Raw genomic sequence first — 27,440 nt, forward strand, 5'->3', positions numbered from 1 at the left:
TTCTCTTAGAACTTTGCCCAGCTGCCATGTGAAGCCTGGGAGAGGGCCACATGGACAAGTCCGTCCATCTTGAAGCCATCCCAGTTCGGCCAGCCTCCAACCAACTCAGCAGCTGACAACAGACACAAGAATGAGTCCAGAAAACCCACCCAGCTGATAGAGGCCAAATTGCTGACCCACAGAAACAAGAGCAAAATAAACAGTTATTGTTTCAAGTCAGGAAGCTTTGGGATGGTTTGTTACTGCACGAAAACTAATTAACATGGCTTGCTTTGTACATGAAGCTTCAAGGTAATTCCTTTAGTCTTCCCTCTGCCCCTCCCCTGGCCACCAGAGAGTCACTGCTAAACAAACCCAACCTAAAGGGAAATTCCATGGCCACACGGCTCAGTTGGCTTTCCCTGGTTGATGAGATATTATATATTTTTTTAAAAAGTTAAACATGCACATAATATTTATCCCTATTAAATTCATCTTATTATGTTTCTAGACGACTGGAGATAATCAATCATTCTAATATGACATAATTTTTTGCAAACTGATATTTTTCCAGTTTTAGTGAGAAATAATTGACATACATCACTGTCTAAGGTGTACAGCATGATGGTTTGATTTACATTTATTGTGAAATGATTACAATAGGTTTAGTTAACATCCATCATCTCATATAGATAAAATAAAAAGAAAAGAAAAAATATTTCTCCTTGTGATGAGAACTCTTAGGGTCTACTCTCTTAACAACGTTCCTATACATCATATAGCAGTAGTAACTGCAGTCATCATGTGGTACATTACAGCCCTAGTACTTATCTTATAACTGCAAGTTTGTACCTGCTGACCGCCTTCCTCCAATTCCCCCTCCCCATGACCCCATTTCTGGTAACCACAAGTATGATTTCCTTTTCCATGAGTTTGTTGGGGATTTTTTGCTTTTATTTCACTTAGCATAGTTCCTTCAAGGTCCATCCATGTTGTTGCAAATGGTAGGATTTCCTCATTTTTTATGGCTGAAGAGTATTCCATTATATACATATACCACAACTTCTTCATCCATTTATCCACCAATGGAAACTTAGGTTGTTTCCATATTTTGGCTATTGTAAGTAATGCTGCTATGATCATGGGGGTGCAGATACCTTTTGGAGTTAGGTTTTTGCTTCCTTTGAATATATCCCCAGAAGTGGAATTGCCAGATCATGTGATGGTTCTATTTTTGATTTTTTGAGGAACCTCCAAAATGTCTTCCACCAATTTACATTCCCATCAACAGTGCACAAGGGTTCCCTTCTGTCTACACCCCTACCCACACTTGCTATCTCTTTATCTTTTTAATGATGGCCATCATGGCCATTCCAACAGGTGTGATGTGATAGCACACTGTAGTTTTGACTTGCACTTTCCTGATGATTAACGATATTGAGCATCTTTTCATGTACCTGTTAGCCATTCATATATCTTCTTTGAAAAAATGTCTATTTAGGTCCTTTGCCCATTTTTAAATTGGATTCTATTTTTTTTTTGCTATTGAGTTGTATGAGTTCTTTATATATTTTGGATATTAACCCCTTATCAGATATAGCAACACTGACATTTAATTCCTTTTCTCAAAAAGTCCCCTAGCTATTACACAATTACATAGCACTTTCAAGAATCAACACTTGCTGGGAATTCCCTGGTGGTCCAGTGGTTAAGACGCCACAATCCACTGCAGGGGGCCCAGGTTTGATCACTGGTCAGGGAACTAAAATCCCGCAAGCTGTGTGGCATGGCCAAAAAAAAAAAAAAACACACTTGTGCTATGCTCTAATTCATTAGTTTGATGTCAGTATATAGCTGTGACCTAATATATGTAAATTATAATATTTTAGTACATGGAATTCTATACTCGGGCCACATGCATGTAATGCACACCTTGAGTAACCTTGCTAGGCCTGATGGAAAGAGAGGGACTAAAAGGGCACGGCCTTCCTGAGAAGTACAGGTGCTTCATCATAAAACTGGTGATGCCTGATTCACACCAACTCAAACTTACTTGGAAATTTAGAAAAACAGAGCTGCCAAAGCTGTATGTTGTGACTTGTTGCTCCATAAAAACCTGTCTGTCGTCTTTGGAGTGAGAGAACATTTTCTTAGTACACATTTTTTTTTTTTTTTTTTGGCAGTATGCAGGCCTCTCACTGTTGTGGCCTCTTCCGTTGCGGAGCACAGGCTCTGGACGTGCAGGCTCAGCGGCCATGGCTCATGGGCCCAGCCGCTCCGCGGCATGTGGGATCTTTCCGGACTGGGGCACGAACCCGTGTCCCCTGCATCGGCAGGCGGACTCTCAACCACTGCGCCACCAGGGAAGCCCTGTTCTTAAGTTTTAAAAAGGTTGCAACTCAGTCACAAGAAATAAAGTTTTTTTAAAATTTTAATTTACATTATCCATAGAAAATATTCCTTTACTATCTTGTGTAAATTTACATTATCTACATAGCTCAGGAGAAACATATTAGGAAAGTAACAAACTTATTCAAATTCAAGTCTCTCCTTTTTCCTATCACAGCTTTCAAATGGTAGCCTGTTAAATGAATTACTGTATATTATGCTAAATAATTTTAAAATGAATGTCGATTTAATGGACATTAGAGAAATCTGAGTCTTTAAAGCATTCATTCTACCTTTAGTGTCAGGTTTTTGTGAGGTGTTTTAAACTGGAATGAAAGGGTGGACGATAACATCAGATGACTGCTAACTAATGGAAGGTTAAAACTCAGACTATTAAAAGGTACTTGAACTTGCCTTATCTACCCCTTAAGATTAAATGTATTTCACACCCTCTTAATAGATGCCTATCCTGTACTTTTACATGTCAGTGTGACAGAACAATGCACTGAAGTAACATGCTTAATGACTTTTAATTTACTGATAGAATACAAAGTGAGAAGCTCTAGGAAGCCGAGACATGGGAGAAATGACCGAAACACAGGCTTTATTACTATACCATTAAACAGACAAAAATCCAGGTTAAGACTTCATTGGTAAAAATTACTGCTAAAACTGGTTGAATGCTAACTAATATTTTCTTTCCATCTTACTACAAAATAGAATGAAAAATCTGTCTTAATAAAGTCAATTTGATTTCATAAATTATGAGATTTCAGAGAGTAAATAAGCTTCAAAATGTACCAAACAGGGCTTCCCTGGTGGCGCAGTGGTTGAGAGTCCGCCTGCCGATGAGGGGGACAAGGGTTCGTGCCCCGGTGCGGGAGGATCCCACGTGCTGCGGAGCGGCTGGGTCCGTGAGCCATGGCCGCTGGGTCTGCGCGTCCGGAGCCTGTGCTCCACGGCGGGAGAGGCCACAGCAGTGAGAGGCCCGCGTACCGCAAAAAAAAAAAAAAAAAAAAAAAAAATGTACCGAACAATCTGTATTCTTCAAAACTCACGCAAGCATTCTTTCCAGGAGATTGGAAAATAATGAAAACGAGCTCCTCAAACAAACTTTTTAGCCAGTATTACACATTTAACTTCTCAATTTCCAGGAGAAAAATAATACACAGGCAAAGTTAACATATGGCATTTTGGATCTCAAAAACCTCACTGCAAATCTAAAGAGAAAAAATTTGTGGAAATGATTTGTTTTGTTTCTATGTTCTCAAGTCAAAAAAGGAAAGGAAACAATGAATTTCTATGTGTAAATAATTATGAATAACAAACGTGTAGCTCATCAAGAAATCTATTATTTTCTATTCACTTTATGTGTACTTCAGAATCACACTATTAAATAAGTTTGGTCATAAACACATTTGGAAATACATTTTAATTTTTTTGACAGCTAGCAAACTATGGTTGGGAAGAATGTTTCTAAATATAAAAAAAAATTTTTAAGGTGCTTTGAAGTCACATACTGGAAATACAAAAGAAAAAAAACACACCAAAACGTAACTATGAAGAATCAAGGATCACAGAAAAACAGAAAAAATTACTCCATTTAAATTAAGTAGAATCTTTTCTTCAGGACACTTAAAAAGAAATCTTTACTTCAGTTGTTTTATTTATGAGAACATAAATGAATCTTCTATAACTAGAAAGGCTTTGCTAAAGAGGCTAGAGTCAAGATAAAAGGAATGCTTTAAATTTTTAAGAGTTTTTTTTTTAAATCATAAAAGACTGAAAAAAATCTACCAGAGTAGAAGGAAAAAGCACCCAAGTTCCTCCCACTTCGGTAAATTCCTATGCGTTTCTAACAAAATAATGATGGCGCACTCTCCTAATTTAAAAAGTATTTCCCTATTGTATCAATAAAAATCTGTCAACATAACGGCTCCATGATGGAACATATTATGTACCAAAGTTCAGAAGCAGGCCTTAAATACTTCATCTCTTTCACAGCTTGTCCATGTTCTCATTCTGTATCACCGCCTTCAGAAACGTCATTATTATATTCCATGTCACTATTACTTCAAAGTCTTCCGTATTAACTAGAAAGAGGGTTGTGCTGAGATGTGGGATCCCTGTGTGGACTGGCTATTTACGTAATTCACTAACCTTCCTATGATTAACCTTGAGCACTGCTCAGTCAGCTGAACGTGGGATCCCAAGCAAACACAGCGTTCACAGAAGAAAGGTGGATCCAGTGTCTCCACTTATTTGCTGCCACAGCCTCCCCCAAAGTTCCTAAGTGGGTTTTATGTAACATTAACAGGCACTGTGCTAAGTGTTTTATATGCATTATCTTGGAGCTCATAAAGCCTTTAGCAAGGTATTATTCACCTTCATTTTCATGTAAGGTGATGAATTTGTACATCATTCAATTAGTAAGTGGCTGAGATTTGACCCCAGTTTTGGAGAGCTATTGCTGCTTTTTAAACAATGAGATGAGAAATATAAAGCTTATTTCTTATTAATTTAGCATCTCAATAATTATAGTTATTACTTTCTTAGAGAGAATGAGCCCATAATTAAACTTAGCTAACCCTTCAGGTTGTTTAATCAAAGGCACTATTATATCTTTCACTCTCAGTACCTGAATACAATTACAAGTGCTACTGCCAAAGTTTAATCATTGTTTGTAAAGGTAAAATAAGTATCAATGGCAAGAGTTGCAAAACCAGTGTGTTGGGATTTAATACTTAATTCTTTTTTTTGCTTGGGCCAGTTAACGATCGCATCATCTGCCTCCCTGGTCTGGAAGTCCCAGGGAAAGTATGGGTGCTGCTCCTGGTACAGATGGAAGGCTGGAAGGGATGGGTCAGTGATCCAGCCCAACTGGGCTCCGACGTCAGATCTTCTGCCACAGGGCTGCTCCTGCCACCACTGCTTCCGCCTGTCAGAGCCAGAGTGACGTGGATCGTGAAGTACCACGCTAGATGTTCTTAAAGTGTAATCACACCGTTCAATACATTTATGGTGGAAAAATTATAATATTATACTAAATAGAAAACAGAAATTTATACATTTGAGCTATCCTAAGTTGACCAGAATGAGTATTTAGAGATAATTTGGCAATTTGCTTTAAAAACTTATATGAAGGGACTTCCCTGGTGGCACAGTGGTTAAGAATCCGCCTGCCAATGCAGGGGACACGGGTTCGAACACTGCTCCAGGAAGACCCCACATGTCGCAGAGCAACTAAGCCCGTGCACCACAACTACTGAGCCTGTGCTCTAGAGACTGCGAGCCACAACTACTGAGCCCGAGTGGCACAACTACTGAAGCCTGTGCGCCTAGAGCCCACGCTCCACAACAAGAAAAGCCACCGCGATGAGAAGCCCGCGCACCGCAACAAAGAGTAGCCCCCGCTTGCTGCAACTAGAGAAAGCCCATGTGCAGCAAAGACCCAACACAGCCAAAAATAAATTTAAAAAAAAGTATTTTACATTTGTATTATTGAAAATCTTGAATATGACAAAGAATTTCAATTTTTTTATGCCAGAAGACAGATTTTATATAATTATTAAATCAACTTTAATGGAAAATCTTGTTCTCTATACATCTAAGGTTCTGGTGAGATCTTAATCCATGCAAAATAAATGGGGGGGGGTAATTATTCATCTAAGACTAAGCCTAGATTTTAAGAGTTAAAATTTATTTTATAAACTTCCAAATTTCCAGGTCAGAGATGGAAACTAATAACTTGAGGGAAATTTTTATTTATATTCTGACGTAAAGTTGCTGATAAATATCTCCATTCTTTAACTGTTGCCAAAATCTGAGAGATTTGTTAGCAATGTTGTTAAAACAGGGAAATATCACCACTGAAAACAACATTATAGTCTAGCAGACAGCAAATGACTTGGATTTACAGAATCTGGATTCAAGTCCTGGCCCGTAAACTGCAGCATGTAACACCAAATCTCAGCTTTTCAGATGCTTTGTGATCCAGCAATCCTACTCCTAGGTATTTAATCAAGAGAAATGAAAACATACATCCACACAAAGACCTATACATGGAAGTAAATAACTTCATTCATAATCACCAAAAACTGGAAACAAGCCACATCCATCAGCTAGTGAATGGATGAAGAAATGGGGTACATCTACACAACAGACTACTACTCAGCAAGACCAAGGAAAGGAGACCCTGAGACACGCAGCCACATGGGTCAATCACAAAAGCATTGTAACTGAAAGAAGTCAGCCAGGCACAAAAGGTTACACAACGTACGATTCTAAGACATTCTGGACAAGGTGAAATTATAGGGACAAAAATCAATCAGTGGTGGAGAAGTACTGAGGCTGGGGAGGAAGCTAGTCTTGACTCCCTAGGTGCATGAAGGGACGTTTAAGGGTGATGAAAATATTCCCTATCTTGATTGTGGTAGTGGTTACATGAGCATACATTTATCAAAAATCATAGAAATGTACACCTAAAAAGAGTGAAATATACTGTATGTGAATTATACCTCAATAAATCTGACCCCAAAAATGCTTTGGGAGATTAGGGAATACCTCATCTCATCTCTGAAGGACCAGTATGGTACACTGTGGTCCATAAATTTATTATTTTAACAAATCTGAACGGAAAAACATAAAGCATTATATAAATGTTAACTGTTATTAAAGAAAGCAGTGCAGAAGATAGTTCAGAAAATATATTTCTCTATTTTACTTTCAAGCTAAAACTAAACTAAACTAACATACTTTTTTTAAAAACAAAGAAACATAAAACAATGCTGGTGAAAAATGCAAAATGTGAAAGCTGTATATATAATATACAACCTTTTTTCTATACTTAGGTGTTAAAAATCACCTAAACATAGAATAAAAACCTAAAAAGGACTATATCAAATATTAAGAGTAGTCTGTGTTTAGAAAACAGGACTATAAATGATTTAGTTTCCTTTTTCTACTTCTATGTATTTTGTGGATTCCTTTGAGAACAAAATATTTTTATAATGGCAAGTAAACATTTTAAATTTAAGTAGTAGGACTTCTGAAGATCCAGTTTAATTTCATACAATTAAAAAAAACACACTCAAAAACACAGATTAATTTTCTTAAATATTAAATCAAACAAACTATAAGTGTTTATAATATCTTGACCTAAAACCCCCAGGAATGTAAGAACAAAGGTAATTATGAAAATGAACACCGTATAAGCATCGGTAACCGACAAGACTGTACCTGTGCTGATACTATTTTCACAACCCTTACATAGGTCAAATGGGTATTTAAAAACCAATATATAAACAACACACCCTCGAACAATTAGCCTTTATTCAAAACAATAAACATAATTATAATTACGTTACAACAAATCTGTTTTGACAAATTAATACTCTTTAAGGAGGCCATCAGACAGACTTTCAAACTCGGAACAGAAGTATCTAAACCAAATCTTATCACCATGTTCTTTATAAATTCAAACGTTTGCCTTGAAAATAATTTAAACAAGTGAAATACAGAAAACAGAATTTATCCTTTTGGCTAAATAAATCAGCATACAAGTTCATGTACATACATGATCTACCAAAATATATCAAACGACACCCATTTCTTATATAAATCTTGTAACAAAATTTAATCCTACTTACTACAAAAGTACCCCAAAGCATTTCTTTAAAATCATCCAGGTGAGGTGAAATAGGGGCAGGTACAGATGAGACTGGACCAGCCATATGCTGACCACTGGTGAAGCTAAGTGACGGGTAAATAGGGACTTTACTATTCTCCCTATTAAAATTGTATTTGAAAACTTCCAAGTGTCCCAATGAAATCCTCATCTTTGGTCTTCTTTTTTTTGGGGGGAAGGGCATGGCACATGACTTGTGGGATCTTAGTTCCCCAACCAGGGATCGAACCAGTGCCCCCTGCAGTGGAAGCACAGAGTCTTCACCACTGGACTGCTAGGGAAGTCCCCCTCATCTCTGGCTTTTTAAAATAAATTTATTTATTTATTTGTTTTTATTTTTGGCTGTGTTGGGTCTTCGTTGCTGCGCGCGGGCTTTCTCTAGTTGTGGTGAGCGGGGACTACTCTTCCTTGTGTTGCACGGGCTTCTCATTGTGGTGACTTCTCTTGTTGAGGAGCACGGGCTCGCAGGGTCTAGAGCACAGGCTCAGTAGTTGCGGTGCGCAGGCTTAGTTGCTCTGTGGCATGTGGGATCTTCCCGGACTAGGGCTCAAACCCGTGTCCCCTGCAATGGCAGGCGGATTTTTAACCACTGCACCACCAGGGAAGCCCTCATCTTTGTTTTCTTTCTTTTTTTTTTTCCTGTTAACTTTATTTATTTATTTTTGGCTGCGCTGGGTTTTGTTGCTGCGCGGGCTTTCTCTAGTTGCGGTGTGCGGGCTTCTCAATGCGGTGCCTTCTCTTGTTGCAGAGCACAGGCTCTAGGCATGCAGGCTTCAGTAGTTGTGGCATGCAGGCTCAGTAGTTGTGGCTCGTGGGCTCTGGAGCGCAGGCTCAGTAGTTGTGGCCTATTGGCTTAGTTGCTCTGCGGCATGTGGGATCTTCCCAGACCAGGGCTTGAGCCCATGTCCCCTGCCTTGGCAGGTGGATTCTTAACCACTGTACCACCAGGGACGTCCCCTTCATCTTTGTTTTAATGTAATAATTCAACAGGTGAAACAGCCAGTGAAAATAAATTTTAGTCTCCACTTATAAACTTTATCAGCTATTCTGACTGCTAACGTTTGAAGGGAAACAAAACTTACTCCTCCCTTAAATTACATCAGGTCTAACTCATTACTTTTTTTTTTTTTTAAGGTTTATTTATTTACTTATTTCGGCTACACCAGGTCTTAGCTGCAGCACGCAGGATCTTTGTTGCAGCATGTGGGCTCTTAGTTGCAGCATGCAGCCTTCTTAGTTGCAGCATGAATGCCGAATACAGTTCCCTGACCAGGGATCAAACCCCAGCCCCCTGCATTGGGAGCGTGGAGTCTTACCCACTGGACCACCAGGGATGTCCCTAACTCATTACTTTGGCATATTAATTTCAGAGATTTTCATGAGGTATTAACTGAAGCAAAACAGGACAAAAATAAGTTAGAGTCACAACTTTTAAGAGCAGGGAAGCAGAAAAAAGAGAGGATACACTATAGGAAAATAAGGTAGTGTTTATAAAAGGAAAGAGGGAACATTGTATACTATATGCCAAAATATTACTAGTAGAGTAACAAATCAAGATAACTGTATGGGCTTCCCTGGTGGCCCAGTGGTTGAGAGTCCGCCTGCCAATGCAGGGGACACGGGTTCGTGCCCCGGTCTGGGAAGATCCCTCATGCTGCGGAGCAGCTGGGCCCGTGAGCCATGGCCGCTGAGCCTGCGCGTCCGGAAGCCTGTGCTCTGCAATGGGAGAGGCCACAACAGCAAGAGGCCCACGTACCACCAAAAAAAAAAAAAAAGATAACTGTAGCAAAAAAACTAATATGGAATTTAATTAGCACTCATTAAGGAAAAAGGAAGAGAAAGTTAATTTTTTAGTTTGCTGTGATTAAGAAATTCCTGATGTTACCTGAACTATTTATATTTTTAACTTAAAACAAAATACATTAAAAAAACTAGAATTATTAATGAGAAACTACTTTGAAATCCCAACTTATTTCAGATAATCTAAGATTTCTTTAGTAGTTAAATCAATTTTTAGAATAGAAAAAAAGCAGACTGTTGATTTAGTATATAAAAGCGCTAAATAAATATTCAGAAAACCAGTAAAGTGCTAAAAGAATGCATCAGTGATCTCTGAACCTAAGTTTGAATATCTTCATGAAATATAAAGTTTACATCATCCTAAATATGACCATAAATATTAGCTAAAAGTACTCACGAATCAGTAAGGAGTTTTTCAGTTTTTGTTTTTTAATAATTTTTTTAAATTTATTTATTTTTGGCTGCATTGGGTCTTCATTGCTGCACGCGGGCTTTCTCTAGTTGTGGTGAGTGGGGGCTACTCTTCGTTGCAGTGCACGGGCTTCTCATTGTGGTGGCTTCTCTTGTTGCGTGCAGAGCATGGGCCCTAGGTGTGCGGGCTTCAGTAGTTGTGGCACACGGGGCTCAGTAGTTGTGGCTCGTGGGCTCTAGAGTACAGGCTCAGTAGTTGTGGCGCACGGGCTTAGCTGCTCCGCAGAATGTGGGATCTTCCTGGACCAGGGCTTGAACCCATGTCCCCTGCATTGGCAGGTGGATTCTTAACCACTGTGCCACCAGGGAAGCCCTGGTTTTTCAGTTCTTAATACAAAATGGGTCTTGAGATTTCTGGTGTAGAAGCATAATATTGATTCAAATTTTAAATGCTCTTTTCACAAAAGCAGAAGAAAAAACAAGTAAAGATCTTATTAAAAGCAAAATCCTGTTTTACCATTTTTCCCCTGAAAGAAGACAGCTCAACCACTCATTATATGAGCAAAGAACACACCAAGATGACAATATTACTTTCCTGATGTTAAAATTACATTTCCTTCCTGTCAGAAGCACAAAATAAATATTTACGTAGGGACCACCCTTCTGCGTAGCAACTTGTAGGAGAGGCAGGAATGACTGTGCTGGTAAAAAACATTTACACAAGCCTGAGCTTCCAGGGAAAATGTTTTATATTTAGTTACTTCATGAGTTGTGGAGGGCTCAACATAAACAAATGTTCTAACTTATCCTCACAGTACAGCATTTCAACACTACAGATGTTGTTCAAACCAAATAACTAAAAGAAAAGCTAAACTCCCTCTTAGGAGGGAAGTTTCTTTACACTTCTATAGCATGGACTTTCTTAAAGTTCTTATCTCCCACCTTCATTTCTGTGCATGTTTTTCTCTAAGTTTAAGGAGAAAAGCTATCATTGCCATCTAAAATGTCAACGTGCCTTGCACTTTGTTGAATGTGAAAATGGAATTTTAATAACTTAGTAGTGTGATGGCAAACAAAGCCCCAGCAATTCTTCACCTTTTCAGGGCAATCAACCACTTTGAGAACCTCCTGAAAGCTATGGACTTTTCTCCTAGAAAACAGTACATTTGCAAATTTGAATATAATTCTGGGGATCCCCTTTAAGAGAAGCACTAAAGAGGCCTAAGGACACCAGCTTACAGTTCTTGGCACATGAAACGCCAATAGCCAATCTATTCCTCAACTGAAGAGAACAGGAATAAAAGAGGGCACTAAAGTTCAAGTTTCTATCAGACCACAGAGGCAACCCCCAACACTAGGGCACAAAGACAAGAACCAAGCATCTACCAACCAACCACCACCCAGACCACAGCAAGAACACCAGCCATTCAAAACAAACCAACCAAAAACTTCTCTGCAGGAAAATGATCAGCCTCAGAGCAGAAAACACACTCCAGCATCGAGGGCTTCCCTGTCCCTCAGGCGATACCCTCCAGTCTGTGTATGTCAGCCCTCCCCACAAACACAGTCTCCCAATCAGGCTTTTTTTTTTTTGCAGTACGCGGGCCTCTCACTGTTGTGGCCTCTCCCATTGCGGAGCACAGGCTCTGGACACGCAAGCTCAGCAGCCATGGCTCACGGGCCCAGCCGCTCCGCGGCATGTGGGATCTTCCCGGACCGGGGCACGAACCCGTGTCCCCTGCATTGGCAGGCGGATTCTCAACCACTGCGTCACCAGGGAGGCCCCCAATCAAGCTTTTATGCTTCATTCCTAACTATAATGGACAACTAAGGAACACTATACATTTGAGGAAAGCCTCCTGCATGAAAGAGATATAAATTGAAAGAAAAAAATAATCTTGGAAGAAAGAGAAATCCACGTAACAGAATGGGGAGGTGAGGGGTGGAGACACACCTCCATCTCCATCAATAAAACTTCCAGTAAGTATTCTCAGGATATCTGAGAAAACAGTGCATTCAAATACAAGTAAAAGTGTTAAAAGAAAAATTAACAAGCAGAAAATAAGAAGTAAAATTTTAAAGTTATTGCTAAAATTTAAAAATTCAATAGAAAGGGTTCAAAGGTAAAGTCAAGGAACTCTCCCAAAAAGCAGAATAAGGTGAAAACAGATTTAAGATTTACGACACTACATACAAGCAACGAACAACCTGAAAATGAAATTAAGAAAACAGTTCCATTTACAACAACATCAAAAAGAATAAAATACCTATGAATAAACCTAACAAAAGAAGTATAAGACCTGTACGCTGAAAACTACAAAATACAGTTGAAAGAAATGAAAGAAAAATTTAAACAAAAGGAAAGACACTCCTTGCTCATGAATCAGAAGACTTAATACTGTTAACATGGCAATAATTCCCAAATTGATCTACAGAGTCAATGTAAACCCAATCAAAATCATAGCTGCCAATACCAAAGGCACAATCCATGAAAGGAAAAAATAGGTAATTTGGACTTTTAAAATTTAAAACTTCTGCTCTGCAAAAGACACTGTCAAGAGATTAAGAAGACAAGCCAGGGGACTTGCTGGGAGGTCCAGTGGTTAAGACTTCGCCTTCCAGTGCAGGGGGTGTGAAGTTTGATCCCTGGTTGGGGAGCTAAGATCCCACGTGTCTTGCAGCCAAAAAAACATTAACATAAAAATACAGAAGCAATACTGTAACAAATTCAATAAAGACTTTAAAAATGGTCCACATCAAAAAAAAATCTTAAGAAAAAGAAAACAAGAAGACAAGCCACAGACAGGGAGAAAATATTTGCAAGAGACACATCCGATAAAGGACTGTTAATCCAAAAGATACAAAGAACTCTTAAAACTCAACAGGAAGAAAATGAACAACTCAATTTAAAAATGGGCAAAAGACATAAAGACACCTCACCAAAGAGGATATACAGATGGCAAATAAAGCATATAAAAAAAGCTCAACATGTCATTAGGAAATTGCAAATTAAAACAACGAGATACCAATATACACCAATTAGAACAGCTAATATTCAAAACACTGACAGCAGCAAATGCTGGTGCGGATGTGGAGCAACAGGAACTCTCACTCACTGCTGGTGGGAATGCAAAACCGTATAGCCACTTTAGAAGACAGTCTGGCAGTTTCTTACAAAAGTAAACATACTCTCAGCATATGATCCAGCTATTGTGCTCCTTGGTATTTACTCAAATGAGTTGAAATTTTATGTCCACACAAAAACCTGCACATGGATGTTTGTAGCAGCTTTATTCTTAATTGCAAAACTTGGAAGTAATCAAGATGTCCCTCAATGAGTGAACAGAAAACAAACTGTGATACACCCATAAAATGGAATATAAATAAATAAGCTATCAAGCCACAGAAGAACATGCAGGAACAATAAATGCATACTGCTAAATGAAAGAAGCCAGCCTGGAAGGGCTACATACTGTATAACTCCAACTGTATAACATATTGAAACAGCAGAATTATATAGACAGTAAAATGCGGTGGGGGATGCAGAGGCCATGTGGAAGCACAGGGGATTTTTAGGGCAACAAAACAATTCTGTGTCACACTGTAATGGCAGATATATGACATTATACATTTGTCAAATCCATAGAACTGTCGAACACAAAGCATGAACCCTAATGTAATGTAATGTGGACCTTAGTTAATAATAGTATGTCAATATTGGTCCATCAATTGTAACAAATGTACAAACTAATGCAAGATGTTAATAGTAGGGGAAACAGTGGGTATGTGTAGGGGAAAGGAGTATATGGGATCCTTCTGCACTTTCTGCTCAATTTTGCTGTAAACCAAAAACTACTCCAATTAATAAAGTCAAATATATTTATATATAAAAATCCTAGCTGGCTTTATTACAGAAATCAACAAGCTGACCCTAAAATTTATATGGTAATGCAAGGGCCCAAAGTATTAAAAACAAATCTTGAAAAACAACAAAATTAGAAAATTCATACTTTGTGATTGTAAAACATACCACAAAGCTACAGTAATCAAGACAGTGTGGTACTGGCAAAAAGATAGATATATAAATCAATGGAATACAACTGAGAGTCCAAAAATAAACTCTTACATTTATGGTCAAATAATTCTCAACAAGAGTGTCAAGATAATTCAACAGAGAAAAAAATAATATTTTCAACAAATGATGCTGAGACAACTAGATATCCATACACAAAAGAATAAATTTGGACCCCTACCTAACACCATATACAAAAATCAACTCAAAATAAATTGCAGACCTAAATATAAGAGCTAAAACTACAAAATTCGTAGAAGAAAATAGACAAGTATATTTATAACCCTGAGTTAGGCAATGGTTTCTTAGTTACAACACCAAATGCAAAAGCAACAATAAATAAATAAAAAAGACTGCATGAAAATTTAAAACTTTTGTGTTGCAAATAATACCATCAAGAAAGTGAAAAGACAACCCACAAAATGGGAGAAATTATTTGCAAGTCATATATCTGATAATGGACTTGTACCCAGAATATATAAATAACTCTTATAACCTAACAATAAAAGGACAATAAGCCAATTAAAAAATGGGCATTGGTTCTGAATAGACACTTCTCCAAGGAAGATATATGAATGCCAATAAGCACATGAAAAGATGCTCAATATCATTAGTCGTTAGAGAAATGCAAATCAAAACCACTTCACACCCACTAAGATGCCTATAACAAGTGCTGGTGAGGATGCAGAAAAATTGGAACCTGCATACACAGTGGTGGAAATGTATACAGCCACTTTGGAAAATACTTTAGTGGTTCCTCAAAATGTTAAACATAGAAAATATGACCCAGCAACTCTACTCCTAGGTATATACCCAAAAGAAATGAAAACAGATACCCACATAAAAACTTATACACAAATATCCACAGCTCCATTACTTGCATAGCCAAAAGGTGGAAACAATCTAAACATTCATCAACTGATGAATGGATAAATTAAATGTGGCATACCCATACAGTACAATATTATTTGACCATAAAACAACAAAGTACTGATACATACTGTAATACAGATGAATTGTGAAAGCATTATGCTCAATAAAAGAAGACAGGCATAAAAGACAACATATTGTATGATTCCATTCATATTAAATGTCCAGAATAGGCATATAGAGATACTCTGATTAAAAAAATATATATTTAACACATAATAATAGTTGGTTGCTTTCTCTAGAAATATGTAGAATTAGAAGGAAACTCTGAGATCACCCAGCCGGTCAAGTCACAGTGAAGATGTGACAGATTGTATTTTCCAAACATGGCCACGTCATTCACCCCATCCACTAAGCTCTCCTTAGTGTTACACTCATGCTCCTCCATCAGAGGCGGGGCCTATGTACCCTCCTCTTAAATCCCGGAGGCGGGGCCTGTGTACCCTCCTCTTAAATCCCGGAGGCGGGGCCTATGTACCCTCCTCTTAAATCCCGGTGGGCCTACCACCATGATGGAAGTAACAACATAACCTCAATGGTGTGGCCATAAAAGGCAATACAGCTTCCCCTGCTGTGTTTCGTGAGACACATGGTCTTGGAAGCCCTGAGCCAACATATAAGGAATCTGGCTAGTCTTAAGCCAGCATGCTGGAGAAGTCATACAAAGAGACTACTGACAGGGAGGGAGGAAAGGAGGGGAGACAGAAAGGGGGCCAGGGGGGTGAGAGAGAGAGAGAACGAAGAATCTTCCTAGCCCAGCTTTGTGATATCCAATACAGCAGTCACTAGCCACATGCAGCTGTTTAAATTTAAATTAATTAAAATGATTAAATTTAAAAATCTGCTTTTCAGCCACACTAGTCATATTTCAAGTGCTTAACAACCACGTGACTAGTTTCTACTGTACCTGACAGGGCTGATGTAGACCATTTCTATCATCATAGAAAGTTCTAGTGGACAGCGCTGCCTCAGGTAATTTCAGCTGCCAGCCTTCAGGCCGCCCCAGCTAATAATGCTGTGTGGTGCAGATGAACTATCCTACCAAGCAGCACACAGGATGCAAATTCATGCTCAAAATAAATGTTGTTGTTGCTTCCAGCCACTGACCTTTGGGGTGGTTTGTCACACAGCCACAGTGAGGGAATGCAAGGAGAGTAAAGGGCAGGATGTGAAATAATCAGTGGAGTCCATAAAACCAGGTAAATGGTAGAACCAATCACATTTCACTGCAATGTCCAGTAAGTGCTTAGCACAATGTCATAAGTGCTTAGGAATAAATGAACAAGAAAACCCTCAATACTCAAGGCCTCTATCATTTTAACCCCAAGCACCCTGCCACTATGCACCAGAAGCACTGTCTCTACTACCAGAAAAAGATTTGATGATTCCTAGTTTTGAAGGAACAGGAATCAGAAATGTTTGCATCAGTGAATTAGTGGTTTAAAAAAAAAAAAAAAAAGAGTCCTACCTTCTTTCCAATGAGTTTACTAAAATCACCATTTAACAAGCAGGTGAAGCTTCACCTGACTTTCCAGTTTTTACACGTAATTTTTACTCTACTTTTTGAAGCATTTTGTAAGTATTACAGAATTTTAAACTGAAAAGCAAAACAAACAAAAACTTTTGAGAGTTTTTATCAATAGCAACCAAACGCTTTCTTCTTTAAATACTGCCTTACCAAGCAAGGTCTTTCAAATAAAATCCAATTTTTAATTATTTGAATAATGGAAATTACAGACTTGGAGAGTCAAAAAATAATTTGAGATTTAAGTAAATTTCTACCTAAACATGAATATAGCAATTGTTATGAGACTTTATTTCCAATAATGAATAATGAAGATACATTGAAACAACGTGGGAAGTGGCACAGATTCACCTCTGACCACAGCACAAAGCTGGACTTCATGAGAAAACTACCAAATTTTCAGCCAGCACAAGCCTAAGCAGACGTGCCATATCAAAACTTCCATGTAGGGACTTCCCTGGTGGCGCAGTGGTTAGGAATCCGCCTGCCAGTGCAGGGGACATGGGTTTGAGCCCTGGTCCGGGAAGACCCCACATGCCGCGGAGCAACTAAGCCCGTGCGCCACAACTACTGAGCCCGCGCGCCTAGAGCCCGAGCTCCGCAACAAGAGAGGCCACCACGAGGAGCCTGCGCACCGCAACGAAGACTAGCCCCCGTCTGCCACAACTAGAGAAAGACTGCACGCAGCAATGAAGACCCAATGCAGCCAAAAAAAAATTAAATTAAAAAAAACTTCCAGGTATAAAACTACGTGATATTAAAGAATTATTGTTAATTTTTAAAGTGCTAATAGCTATGTTTTCAAGAGTTCTTATCTTCAGAGATAGACAATACATTTATGATAAAATAATATCAGGGGTCTGACTGACACTAAACAGAGCTATAGGGTGAACAGTGCAGGGGAACAGAGATGAAGCAAGGGTAGCCCCGAGTGAATGATGGCTGTAACTGCTGATTATTACTGCTGTTCATTATACTCTTCCCTCTTCTATTTATGCTTTAAAACATCCATAGTGAAAACCCTAACCCTAACCAACCAACCTCTCTAGTTAAATGTTTTGGTTAAAATGCAAAGTGAGGGTACAGAGTATGAGATGGTGACCACCACACTCACATAAAGGCCAGGCTTCCCAAAATTTTAACTATTAATGAGGACCAAAATGTCACAAATCAGCACATAATGCCTCTCATCTATAAAAATCATTACCACTTCTAGTACCTACAAATGCTCTCATGTCAGGATCACAGCTAAGAGGTAGCTGAGTCGTACTTTATACAGAATTCTAATATGTGTGGTTACTGAATTTCTTAGCCAACAGCTGGAAGAGAGGCTAATAAATACAGACCCAAGACTGCTGACGGTCTAACAGGATGAGAAAAGAGAGAACAGCTGTGTAAGACATGAAGTTCACCACTAATTAATGCAACTTTAAGAACAGTAATAACCAGTATGTGTATGGAAAGGCCACAGGCTTCGGGTTCAAACACAGGCCACCTTCCACAGCCACTTAATAGCTCTGTAAACTAAGCCATTACTTAACCTCACTTTTCTCTTCAGAAAGGCCTGCCTTGATGGCTGAGAGAGAGATCACTGTCAATCATCTTGGAAGCACATTCTCCAACATCTGCAACCTTGAGAAACCCTGACCCTGAATACCCCAGCTCAGCTGCTCCTAGGTTCCCAACCCTCAGCAACTGCATAAATAATAAATGTTTACTGCATTAAGTTGCTGTTTGGGGTAACTTGTTACTTAGAACAGACAATTAGTGTATTATATTTAGGGAACAGTTTGTCTATGATTTGACTAGCTAAATTTTTTTTCTAAATATAGTGAGTCTTTTTGCTATGTAAACTAGATTATACAAGGGAACCCTTTAATTCATCTGAATAGGCTACTCATCACCTTGTAACAGCACGTTTACAAAGCTGGATATCATTTTCCGTACTGAACTCCTTGAGTCTGACATTGCTTGTATGCAAGAGAAGTATGGGGGCAAAACCCCAGACCAGTGTCATGGTTCATTACCTCAGACCTTACACTCTCTATCTGTATATATGTGCTCTGTGTCTGCTCTACAGTATATTTTAATAGTAAAAAAGTACTCTTAGTCCTACCTGAATGAGGCATTTGCTCACATCACTAGCACAGAGTGCTTTGTTACAACTCAGTGACATGGGGACCCATGTCAGGAACACCAGGATGGCTACAGTAAGCATAACAACAGAGCGTGACTTCATGTTTCTTCAAAGACAATCACCAACTCCCAGGAAGCTAAACAAACAAACAAAAAGAAAAAAAAACAACAAAAACTTTAATTCAAAGGCAAATGCTAGGGTAAAAACAAATACAAAAATGAAAATCAAATAAATAAACCAAGACTCATTGTGTTAAAAGACTTTTGAGTGACTGTTTAAAGATTATTCTCAATGAAAGATTACTTAAACACTCAAAAAAAAGCTACAATATACAGTAATATCTTGTTAGCCATCTTCAGAGATATAGAATTCTGAAATTCCTCAGAGTACCCAGAAATGGTGACTGTGAAAATTAAAGTGCATATGTGTGTGTGTGTGTGTGTGTGTGTGTGTGTGTGTACATACCATCAGTAACCTGAAAGTATCAATATATGAAGCAAATAAGTAGTTTCAATGCTGCACTGCTTTGCAAAACAAAAAAACCTATTAATATTGTATTATAATTTAAAAAACATTTATCAATATTTTAATTCTTAGAATTAAGACAAATTTTAAAAATGCAAATTATTCTAGTGTCTACTTGTTACTATCTCATTTTGTCTCTTAACATAATTAGCCAAAATGAAGCAGCTCAGCGGAAGGAGTGGACAGTTGCTCCTTAAATAATTTAGCGAATAACAAAGGGAATAGTAAATTATTAACTGCATTAAGAACTCTAACTTACCAAAATGTGAAGATATTCTTTTAATTCTCTACCTTAGGTACCAGTGATTCTTCAAAGATATTGAAGAAAATATTACAGTCCAAAAAGAAAAAGGAAAGAAAGACCAGCACAAATTCTGACAGTGGCTGAACAACCAACAGTCATTAAACTTTTAAAAATGAGAAGATAAAACTTCTTGGGGTTTAAAACACACCCCCCAAACAGAATCAATTAAATAAACGACTAGTGATGTAAGACGGATAAAAGGTGCGTTTATGGGCCTTTATGATTGCTGTAAACCTGTATTCTAAGTGTTAGCAAGAACAATAAAGCAAAGGCAAGAAGAAGGTGAAGAGTACCGGGCTCTGTGCCCGTGTGGCTCGGTTCTGTAGGAGAAAGCCCCAGGGGCCGAGGCCGGGGGTACCCTCCTGGGACCGTCAGGACCCACCGCCCGCTTTACTGAACCTCACGCCCAAGTCCGGTGACTCCGGAGCCACCGGCACGTATTCGTGGAGGCCAAAGAAGGCATCGGAAAACGGATTCTTCCAGAGCTAGTTTTCTCCCCACAGCAACTGAAAATGGGATATTTTCCCCCACCTCATGGCCGTCTGCGTCCCGCTCCCCGAACCTCCCCAGAACAGGCGTCCAGGTGAACGAGGCACGCAGAGGCAGGTAACCGAGCTCCTCCTAGGGGAGCGGCTCCCTCCTGGGCCTTGGGAACAAAGCGCAGCAGCCGAGCGGGAGGCGCTGACAGCGGCCCCGGCCGCCGACGGAGGAGCCACGCCCCACGCCCGCCCCGCCTCGTAGCCGCGGAGGCCGCCCAGGCCGCGCGGGCCCGGTCCTCCCGCTCCTCCCGCCCGGCCGCGGCCTCCAGTCCCAGAGCGGCACGAGCCACCCCCGCCCGCTCACCGTGCGCCGCGGCGCCGCGAAGCAGCCTGGCTCTCGTTCCCCGCGGGTCGGCCGAGCGGGCGCGCCACTCTATGAAGGGAGGCAGGCCGCGCCTCCACTCAGTCCTCCGCGCAGCGCCCGCGAGCCTCGGCCGTAACACAGGGAGAGACCAGCCCGTCGCCGTCTCGCCCCCGCCCCCCGCTTCCCTCCGCCCCCCTCGGCTCCCGCCGCCGCCGCCAGCTCCCGCCAGGAGGCGTCTCTCACTCCCCCCGGCGCTCCTGTCCGCTCGCGACCCGGCCCCGCCCAGGCCACGCTCCCCGCGGGCCCAGCGCGCCCAGGGTCCCACCCCCTACCCGGCCCCGCCCCGACCGCGACCGCGGCCGCGCCCACCCGACCCACGCGCGCTGTCCCCCTTCCTCTTCACCGTCCCCGTCTTCGGCGCCTTGCCGCCCGGCCCCTTCTCCGGGCTCACCCTGCCCTGGTCCCGGAGCTGGGACGTGATGTGCAGGAGCTCCTCGTCTTCTCACAGCCACCCTAGGAGCTGGTTTCGGCCCCGTTATGGGGATGCCGGACTGACTGATGCACCCCGCTGGTACCCAGTGCAGCTCATACCTGAATCCCGTCACTGACGTCGGAGACAGGATTTATTAAAAACGCAGGCTTCCGGGGTCTGCCTCAGACCTACTGAATAAGGGTCTCCAAGAGTAGAGCCTTCGTCCCGCAGTGCACTTATATGCCGAACCCTTCGTGGGCGCCCGGCTTTGTGCTCAGCGCTAGAAGAGGGCAGGGGCGCCGTGGGTGCTGGTCCAGAAGGTCGCAGACCAGGGGAGAGGACGGATGGACACCTGGACAGATGGCAGGAGACGCCTGCCCAAGCATGTGTGACCAACAGTTAGCTTGTAGATAAAGGCGACTGAGAATGGCACCCAGTTCTTTCCCACAACCCTGGGAATTTGCTTTTTTAAAAGTTTCCAGAGTTATTAAGTTGGAGCCCATTGTACTTTTCCTTTGGAAATGGTACTAGACCATTTTAGACCTAGTACTAAAGTCTTAAGCTGGTAGGATCTTAAATGCCCACATTCCCCTTGGTTGATGAAGAAAACAGAAAGAATGGAAAGAGTTGATTGGCTGACGGGGTGGACTGCATTCTTGCTGTTAGTCCATTTTTGTACAGTAAGTTAAGTATACATTTCAAAAACCATCCCTGAAAATTATCCGAAAGAAATAATTGAGTGTACACAAATTTAACTTTAAGGATCTTATTCTTAGCATTACTTACTGGTTAAATGAACTATGATACACTGCAATGGGCTAAATCAGATATTAAAAACTAATATTGTATATCAGAGGTTCTCAAACTTTGTAGTTTCAGGACCCCTTTACACTGTTGAAAATTATTGAGGGCTCCAAAGAGGTTTTGTTTATGTGTGCTACATCTATCAAAACTTTTGAAGTTAAAACGGAAATTTAAGAAATAATTTATTATCTCATTTAAAAATAATAGACTGTTATATGGTAACATGAATACATATTTTATGAAAAATAAGTATATAGGGCTTTCCTGGTGGCGCAGTGGTTGAGAGTCCGCCTGCCGACAGGGGACACGGGTTCGTGCCCCGGTCCGGGAAGATCCCACATGCCGCAGAGTGGCTGGGCCCGTGAGCCATGGCCGCTGAGCCTGCGCGTCCGGAGCCTGTGCTCCGCAACGGGAGAGGCCACAACAGTGAGAGGCCCGCGTACCGCAGAAAAAAAAAAAAAAAAGTATATATTCCAAGACAAAAAAAAAAAAAAATAGTGAGAAGAGTGGCATTGTCTTACATTTGTGCTATTTAATGTCAAACTTAATAGAAGGCAGCTGGATTTTCATATCTGCTTTTGCATTCAAACTGTTGTAATATATATTATATCCTCTAAAAAAACTACAGTGTGAGAGGAGACTGAAAAGGCAAATAATGCATTAGAATTAAAATAAGAATAGTTTTGAGCTCATGAACTATCTGAAAATGTCCTGGGACCCCCAGGGTCTCCAGATCACACTTGGAGAACTGGTGTTGCAGAGAAATACCATTGGCATGGAAAGATATTCATGATATATCAACTTTTAAAGCAGTGTGTGTATTTTTAGAATGAAGATTATGAGCGATTTGTGTTGATGTTTTTTCTTTGTGCTTGTCTGCATTTTCTCATATCTTTGCCTGTATTACGTTGGTAATAAGATAAAAAATAGTTATTTTTAAAGATCCTCTTTGATAAGCTCTAGAAGATCAAATGTCAGTTGAGCCTCCAGGTGGCTATCAAGTTTTTCTGAATGGGTTTGGGAATTTGAGAGCTGCAGGGGTTATTGTAGTGGCTATTTTATTTTACCAGAAGCCTTTATGATCAATGCGATAAAGCCTCTTAGTAGGGTTTGATGAAAGGGTCAAATGTCACTGATTCACGTAAGATTCAATCACCTGATACAGACGCATCAGTGGTTGACCGTCAGCCAACTACAGTGTAGAGGTGACTCGTTTCCTACTGCTGCTAACAAATTACTGTAAATTTACTGCCATAAAACAACAATTAATTTTCTTACCTCCTGAGCTCCTCCTCCTGTCAGATCAGCGGTGGCATTAGATTCTCATAGGAGCGTGAACCCTACCATGAACTGCACATGTGAGGGACCTAGGGTGCGGCTCCTTATGAGAATCTAATGCCTGATGATCTGAGGTAGAGCTGAGGCAGTGATGCTAGATCTGGGGAGCGGCTGCAAATATAGATTATCATTAGCAGAAAGATTTGACCATAATAAATCAATTGCTTGCAGACTTATATCAAAACCCTATCAGTAAGTGGCAAGTGAAAACAAGCTCAGGGCTCACACTGATTAAGTGTAATGCACTTGAATCATCCCGAAACCATCCTCCCCTCCTCCCGCGCCCCATCTGTGGAAAAACTGTCTTCCACAAAACTGGTTCCTGGTGCCAAAAAGCTTGGGGACCGCTGGGGTAGAGGGAGTGAAGCTAGGGGAGGAGGTGTTATCCTGCCCAGCATAGAGAGATAAGAAGGACAATTGTAGTTTGTGAACTCACTCTTGTAGGTGGTACTTGTACACTCTCACCTCTGGGCCTCCCCTCACCCCAGCCAATTCACCCCAGAAGACAGGGAGCAAAATGGGAGCCCGAGACACAAGTGTTGGGTGCCCCTGCTAAGCACTCCAGTTTGGTCTGATTCTCCACTTCTGAGCTTCCTTACAGGAGTACGGGCAGAGCCCCTGGCCCTGCCGGAGGTGGGACTAGATGGGGGGGGGGGCGAAGGGGGGGATTGCTCGGGCCTGCCTGGAGGAGGCGTCCAGCCTGTGCGCCTTTCAGCTGGTGGAGACAGGAAGACTATTCTGTGTCCCAAGGAACCGGCTGACTGCGGCAGGCTGGGGATTATGGTTTGGAATCCACTGTCCCATTCTTAATGCTTTCCATCCGAGAGACTCAGCTGAATTAGCTGATTTGATTTACAGATTTGAACCAAAGGAGCCACATCTAACAGCCTGGCAGCCTGTGGTGTGGAAGAAAAGATCTAGGGATGGAAGGCCCTTTGGGAAGAAACCTCCTTCCTCCACCCTTTCCCCCACCTCTTCCCTCCCTGCTTTGTTGTGGGAATTACCGCAAAGCTCTCAAAAGAATGGGGAAAGGAAAACGCTTACTTCCAAAGGCCTCTCAACTCTTCCTGTTTTAAACAAGAAGAAATGTAGAAAATCTTGAGGCTATTTTTGTTTTGTTTTGTTCCATTCTGGGTTCATAAAATACTTATAATTCCTTCTGCAATGAACGGTTGTGAATCCACCAGGCAAAAGGAACGCCCAAGCAAGCTTTTCCGAGGCTCAGGTCCCTAGGGCTACAGGAGGCCTAGCAAACCTCTGGGGAAACTGCCGACCCCGCCTGCTAGGAGAAAATGCTGTTTTGGCAGATGTTTGCAAAGGGCTATCAAGGGCTATTGAGAGATTTACAACTCTCAAAAGCTCTTAAGGCTTCTCAAAATCCACTATTTACTCATGGCTCACTCTTGCCTACCAAATTAGGTCCCAACTCTGTAGCTTACTGATTTAGAATATTTCTTAATTTATATTCATTTCAACTTTTTCCTTTTTTTCTGATTACAGAGAATTTAAATATTTTGGGACTTCACGTGCGACCCTGGCTATTTTAGTCCCTGGAGATTGCACCTAGCTTCCTATATATTCCTTCAGTCTTTTTTAAGTCACATGTATTAACATATGTTTGCAAAAAATGAAATTATGCTAAGAATACTTCACTGCAACTTGCTTTTTCCCATTTGGCATATCCAGAACGTCTTTTCATGCTAGTAAATGTGGATCTTTTTTGATGTTACACAAATCCTCTCCATAGAGCCAAGGTGGTCTATTTGCATGCTTCATACTTCCCCACTCCCGTATTCTGCATTTTTTTTTGCTTGGGACATGATTCTTTTTTCTTTTTCCTGGCTACATAAACCCTATCCACTCTTTTTTAAAAAATTTTATTTTATTGAAGTATAGTTGATTTACAATGTTGTGTTATTTTCAGGTGTACAGCAAAGTGAATCAGTTTTTATATATATATATGTGTGTATATATATACTTTTTCAGATTTTCTATTATAGATTATTACAAGATATTGAATATAGTTCCCTGTGCTATACAGTAGGACCTTGTTGATTATCCATCCTACATATACTAGGTTTGCATTTGCTAATCCCAGACTCCCAATCCCTCCCTCCTCCACCCCTCGGCAACCACAAGTCTGTTCTCTACTTCTTAAGTCTGTGTGTCTGTTTAGTGTATCAGTTCATTTGTGTCGTATTTTAGATTCCACATATAAATGATATCTTATGATATCTTATGGTATTTTTTTTTCTGACTTACCTCACTTAGTATGAGCAGTCTTCAGTGGCTGGAAACCTTGTTTCCACTCTGAAACTCATGGGGGTGCACTGAGGTGAGAGGCTCCAGGGCAGGTAAGAGGGGACACGGGACTGCGTCACAGCTGTGCAGTTTTATCCCACGGAGACAGAGCAATTCTGAGGCAACAGTTCTTTCAGGATTGTGTTGGGGAGGGTTAAACATAACAAAACAACAAGCAAACGGAAAGACAAAGAAACCCACACACCAAACCCCCACAAGAAGGCAGCTGGTCTCCTGCTCTTCACCTGCTTGCCAGCATCGGCCTGTTCACTCCCTCTGAATTAGTGATGTCTTTGGACTGGATTTTTGTCTGCCTCCATGTTGAGCATACACTTTTGCTCAGTGAATGTTTCCTCGTGAAACTTCCACCATAGTGCTAACTTATGTCAGAAAGCCAGAGCTTCTAGATGCCTCTAAAGGACAAACTGCTCCTTCTCACCACCTCCAGTCTTCGTTGTCATTAATTCAGGGACTCAGATGGCTTCAACAGGGCTTCCATCTGTAGTATTCCTGATTAGACTGTACCTGTCCAGGTTTTCTATTCTTTTTCCCTTAATCAGTGACTTCAGCTTTTTGCCTTTAAGCCGGTCAGACTTACAAGTCGAGGTTTTTCTTTCTTCCCTTCATGCTTTTTAAAATATGGATGTGACATTCATCTTTTTCATTTTTTTTTTTTTTTTTTGCGGTACGCAGGCCTCTCACTGTTGTGGCCTCTCCCGTTGCGGAGCACAGGCTCCGGACGCTCAGGCTCAGTGGCCATGGCTCACGGGCCCAGCCACTCTGCGGCATGTGGGATCCTCCCGGACCGGGGCACGAACCCGCGTCCCCTGCATCGGCAGGCGGACTCTCAACCACTGCGCCACCAGGGAAGCCCCATCTTTTTCATTTTTAAGTACCACTCCCATTTCACAAAGCATGTTGCTGTGATTCTCTTTCCCTTTTAGGAAAACAGAATTTTTGTATTCTCCAAATATTCCAATTGGGACAGTTACACAAGTAGTTTAATTAAAGCATTCTGAGGGACTTCCCTGGCGGCGCAGTGGCTAAGAATCCGCCTGCCAATGCAGGGAACACAGGTTCGAGCCCTGGTCTGGAAAGATCCCACACGCCGCGGAGCAACAAAGCCTATGCGCCACAAATACTGAGCCTGCGCTCTAGAGCCCGTGAGCCACAACTACTGAAGTCCGTGCGCCTAGAGCCAGTGCTCTGCAACAAGAGAAGCCACCGCAATGAGAAGCCCACTCACCTCAACTAGAGAATGCCTGCGCGCAACAACGAAGGCCCAACGCAGCCAAAACTAATAAATAAAATTTAAAAAGAAAAAAGCATTCTGAGATAGACGGTTGAAAATATAGTACTATGATTTTAGCAAACACTGCTTACATTAAGAATGTTTGCAATGACAGAATTTTTTGCCTCGAATCCTTGCCACTAAAACCTAAATGCATGGATATGCATACATTCCTTAAATTCTTATGGACGTTAATAAAGACATACCTGACAAAGGGCTTGTGTGCAGAATAAGGACTTCCTACAAATCAATAATAAAAAGACCAACACAATGAAAAATGAGCAAAACACTTGAGGACAGTTCACAAAATAAAATGTACAAATGGCTGTTAAACATATTAAAAGATATGTTCAACCTCTTGAGTGATCAGAGAAATGCAAGTTAAAAGCACAGTAAGATACCACTACATATCCACCAAAACTGCTAAAATTGAAGACTGACAACACCAAAGATTGATGAGGATTCAGAGCAACTGGGCCTCTGATAGTTGGCAGTAGGAGGATAAAACGGTACAACCCCTTTGAAGAACTGTCAGTTTCTGATGAAGTTAGACATACATCTATGCCCTATGACCTGGTGACTGTACTCCAAGGTATGGGCCCAAGCAATGAAAGAACGTGTTCACAAAAAAAGA

The 27,440-nt window shown here is 40.9% G+C and overlaps 1 protein-coding gene across 2 annotated transcripts in view; it reads right to left on the minus strand.

The window, feature by feature from the left end:
* The window catches only part of TWSG1 (twisted gastrulation BMP signaling modulator 1), a 34,678-nt gene extending 13,952 nt beyond the window's left edge, over nucleotides 1-20,726 (minus strand). For both annotated transcript variants that reach the window (XM_060028677.1, XM_060028676.1), the window contains exons 1-2: nucleotides 20,601-20,726; nucleotides 18,908-19,064 (exon numbers count right to left, since the gene is read on the minus strand). In XM_060028677.1, coding sequence (XP_059884660.1) covers nucleotides 18,908-19,030 — 123 coding nt within the window. In that variant the 5' untranslated portion in view covers nucleotides 19,031-19,064; nucleotides 20,601-20,726. The remainder of the gene's footprint in view (nucleotides 1-18,907; nucleotides 19,065-20,600) is intronic.
* Between the last annotated feature and the right edge of the window lie 6,714 nt (nucleotides 20,727-27,440).

The sequence above is a fragment of the Delphinus delphis genome, chromosome 13 (assembly GCF_949987515.2).
Source record: "Delphinus delphis chromosome 13, mDelDel1.2, whole genome shotgun sequence".
NCBI lineage: Eukaryota > Metazoa > Chordata > Mammalia > Artiodactyla > Delphinidae > Delphinus > Delphinus delphis.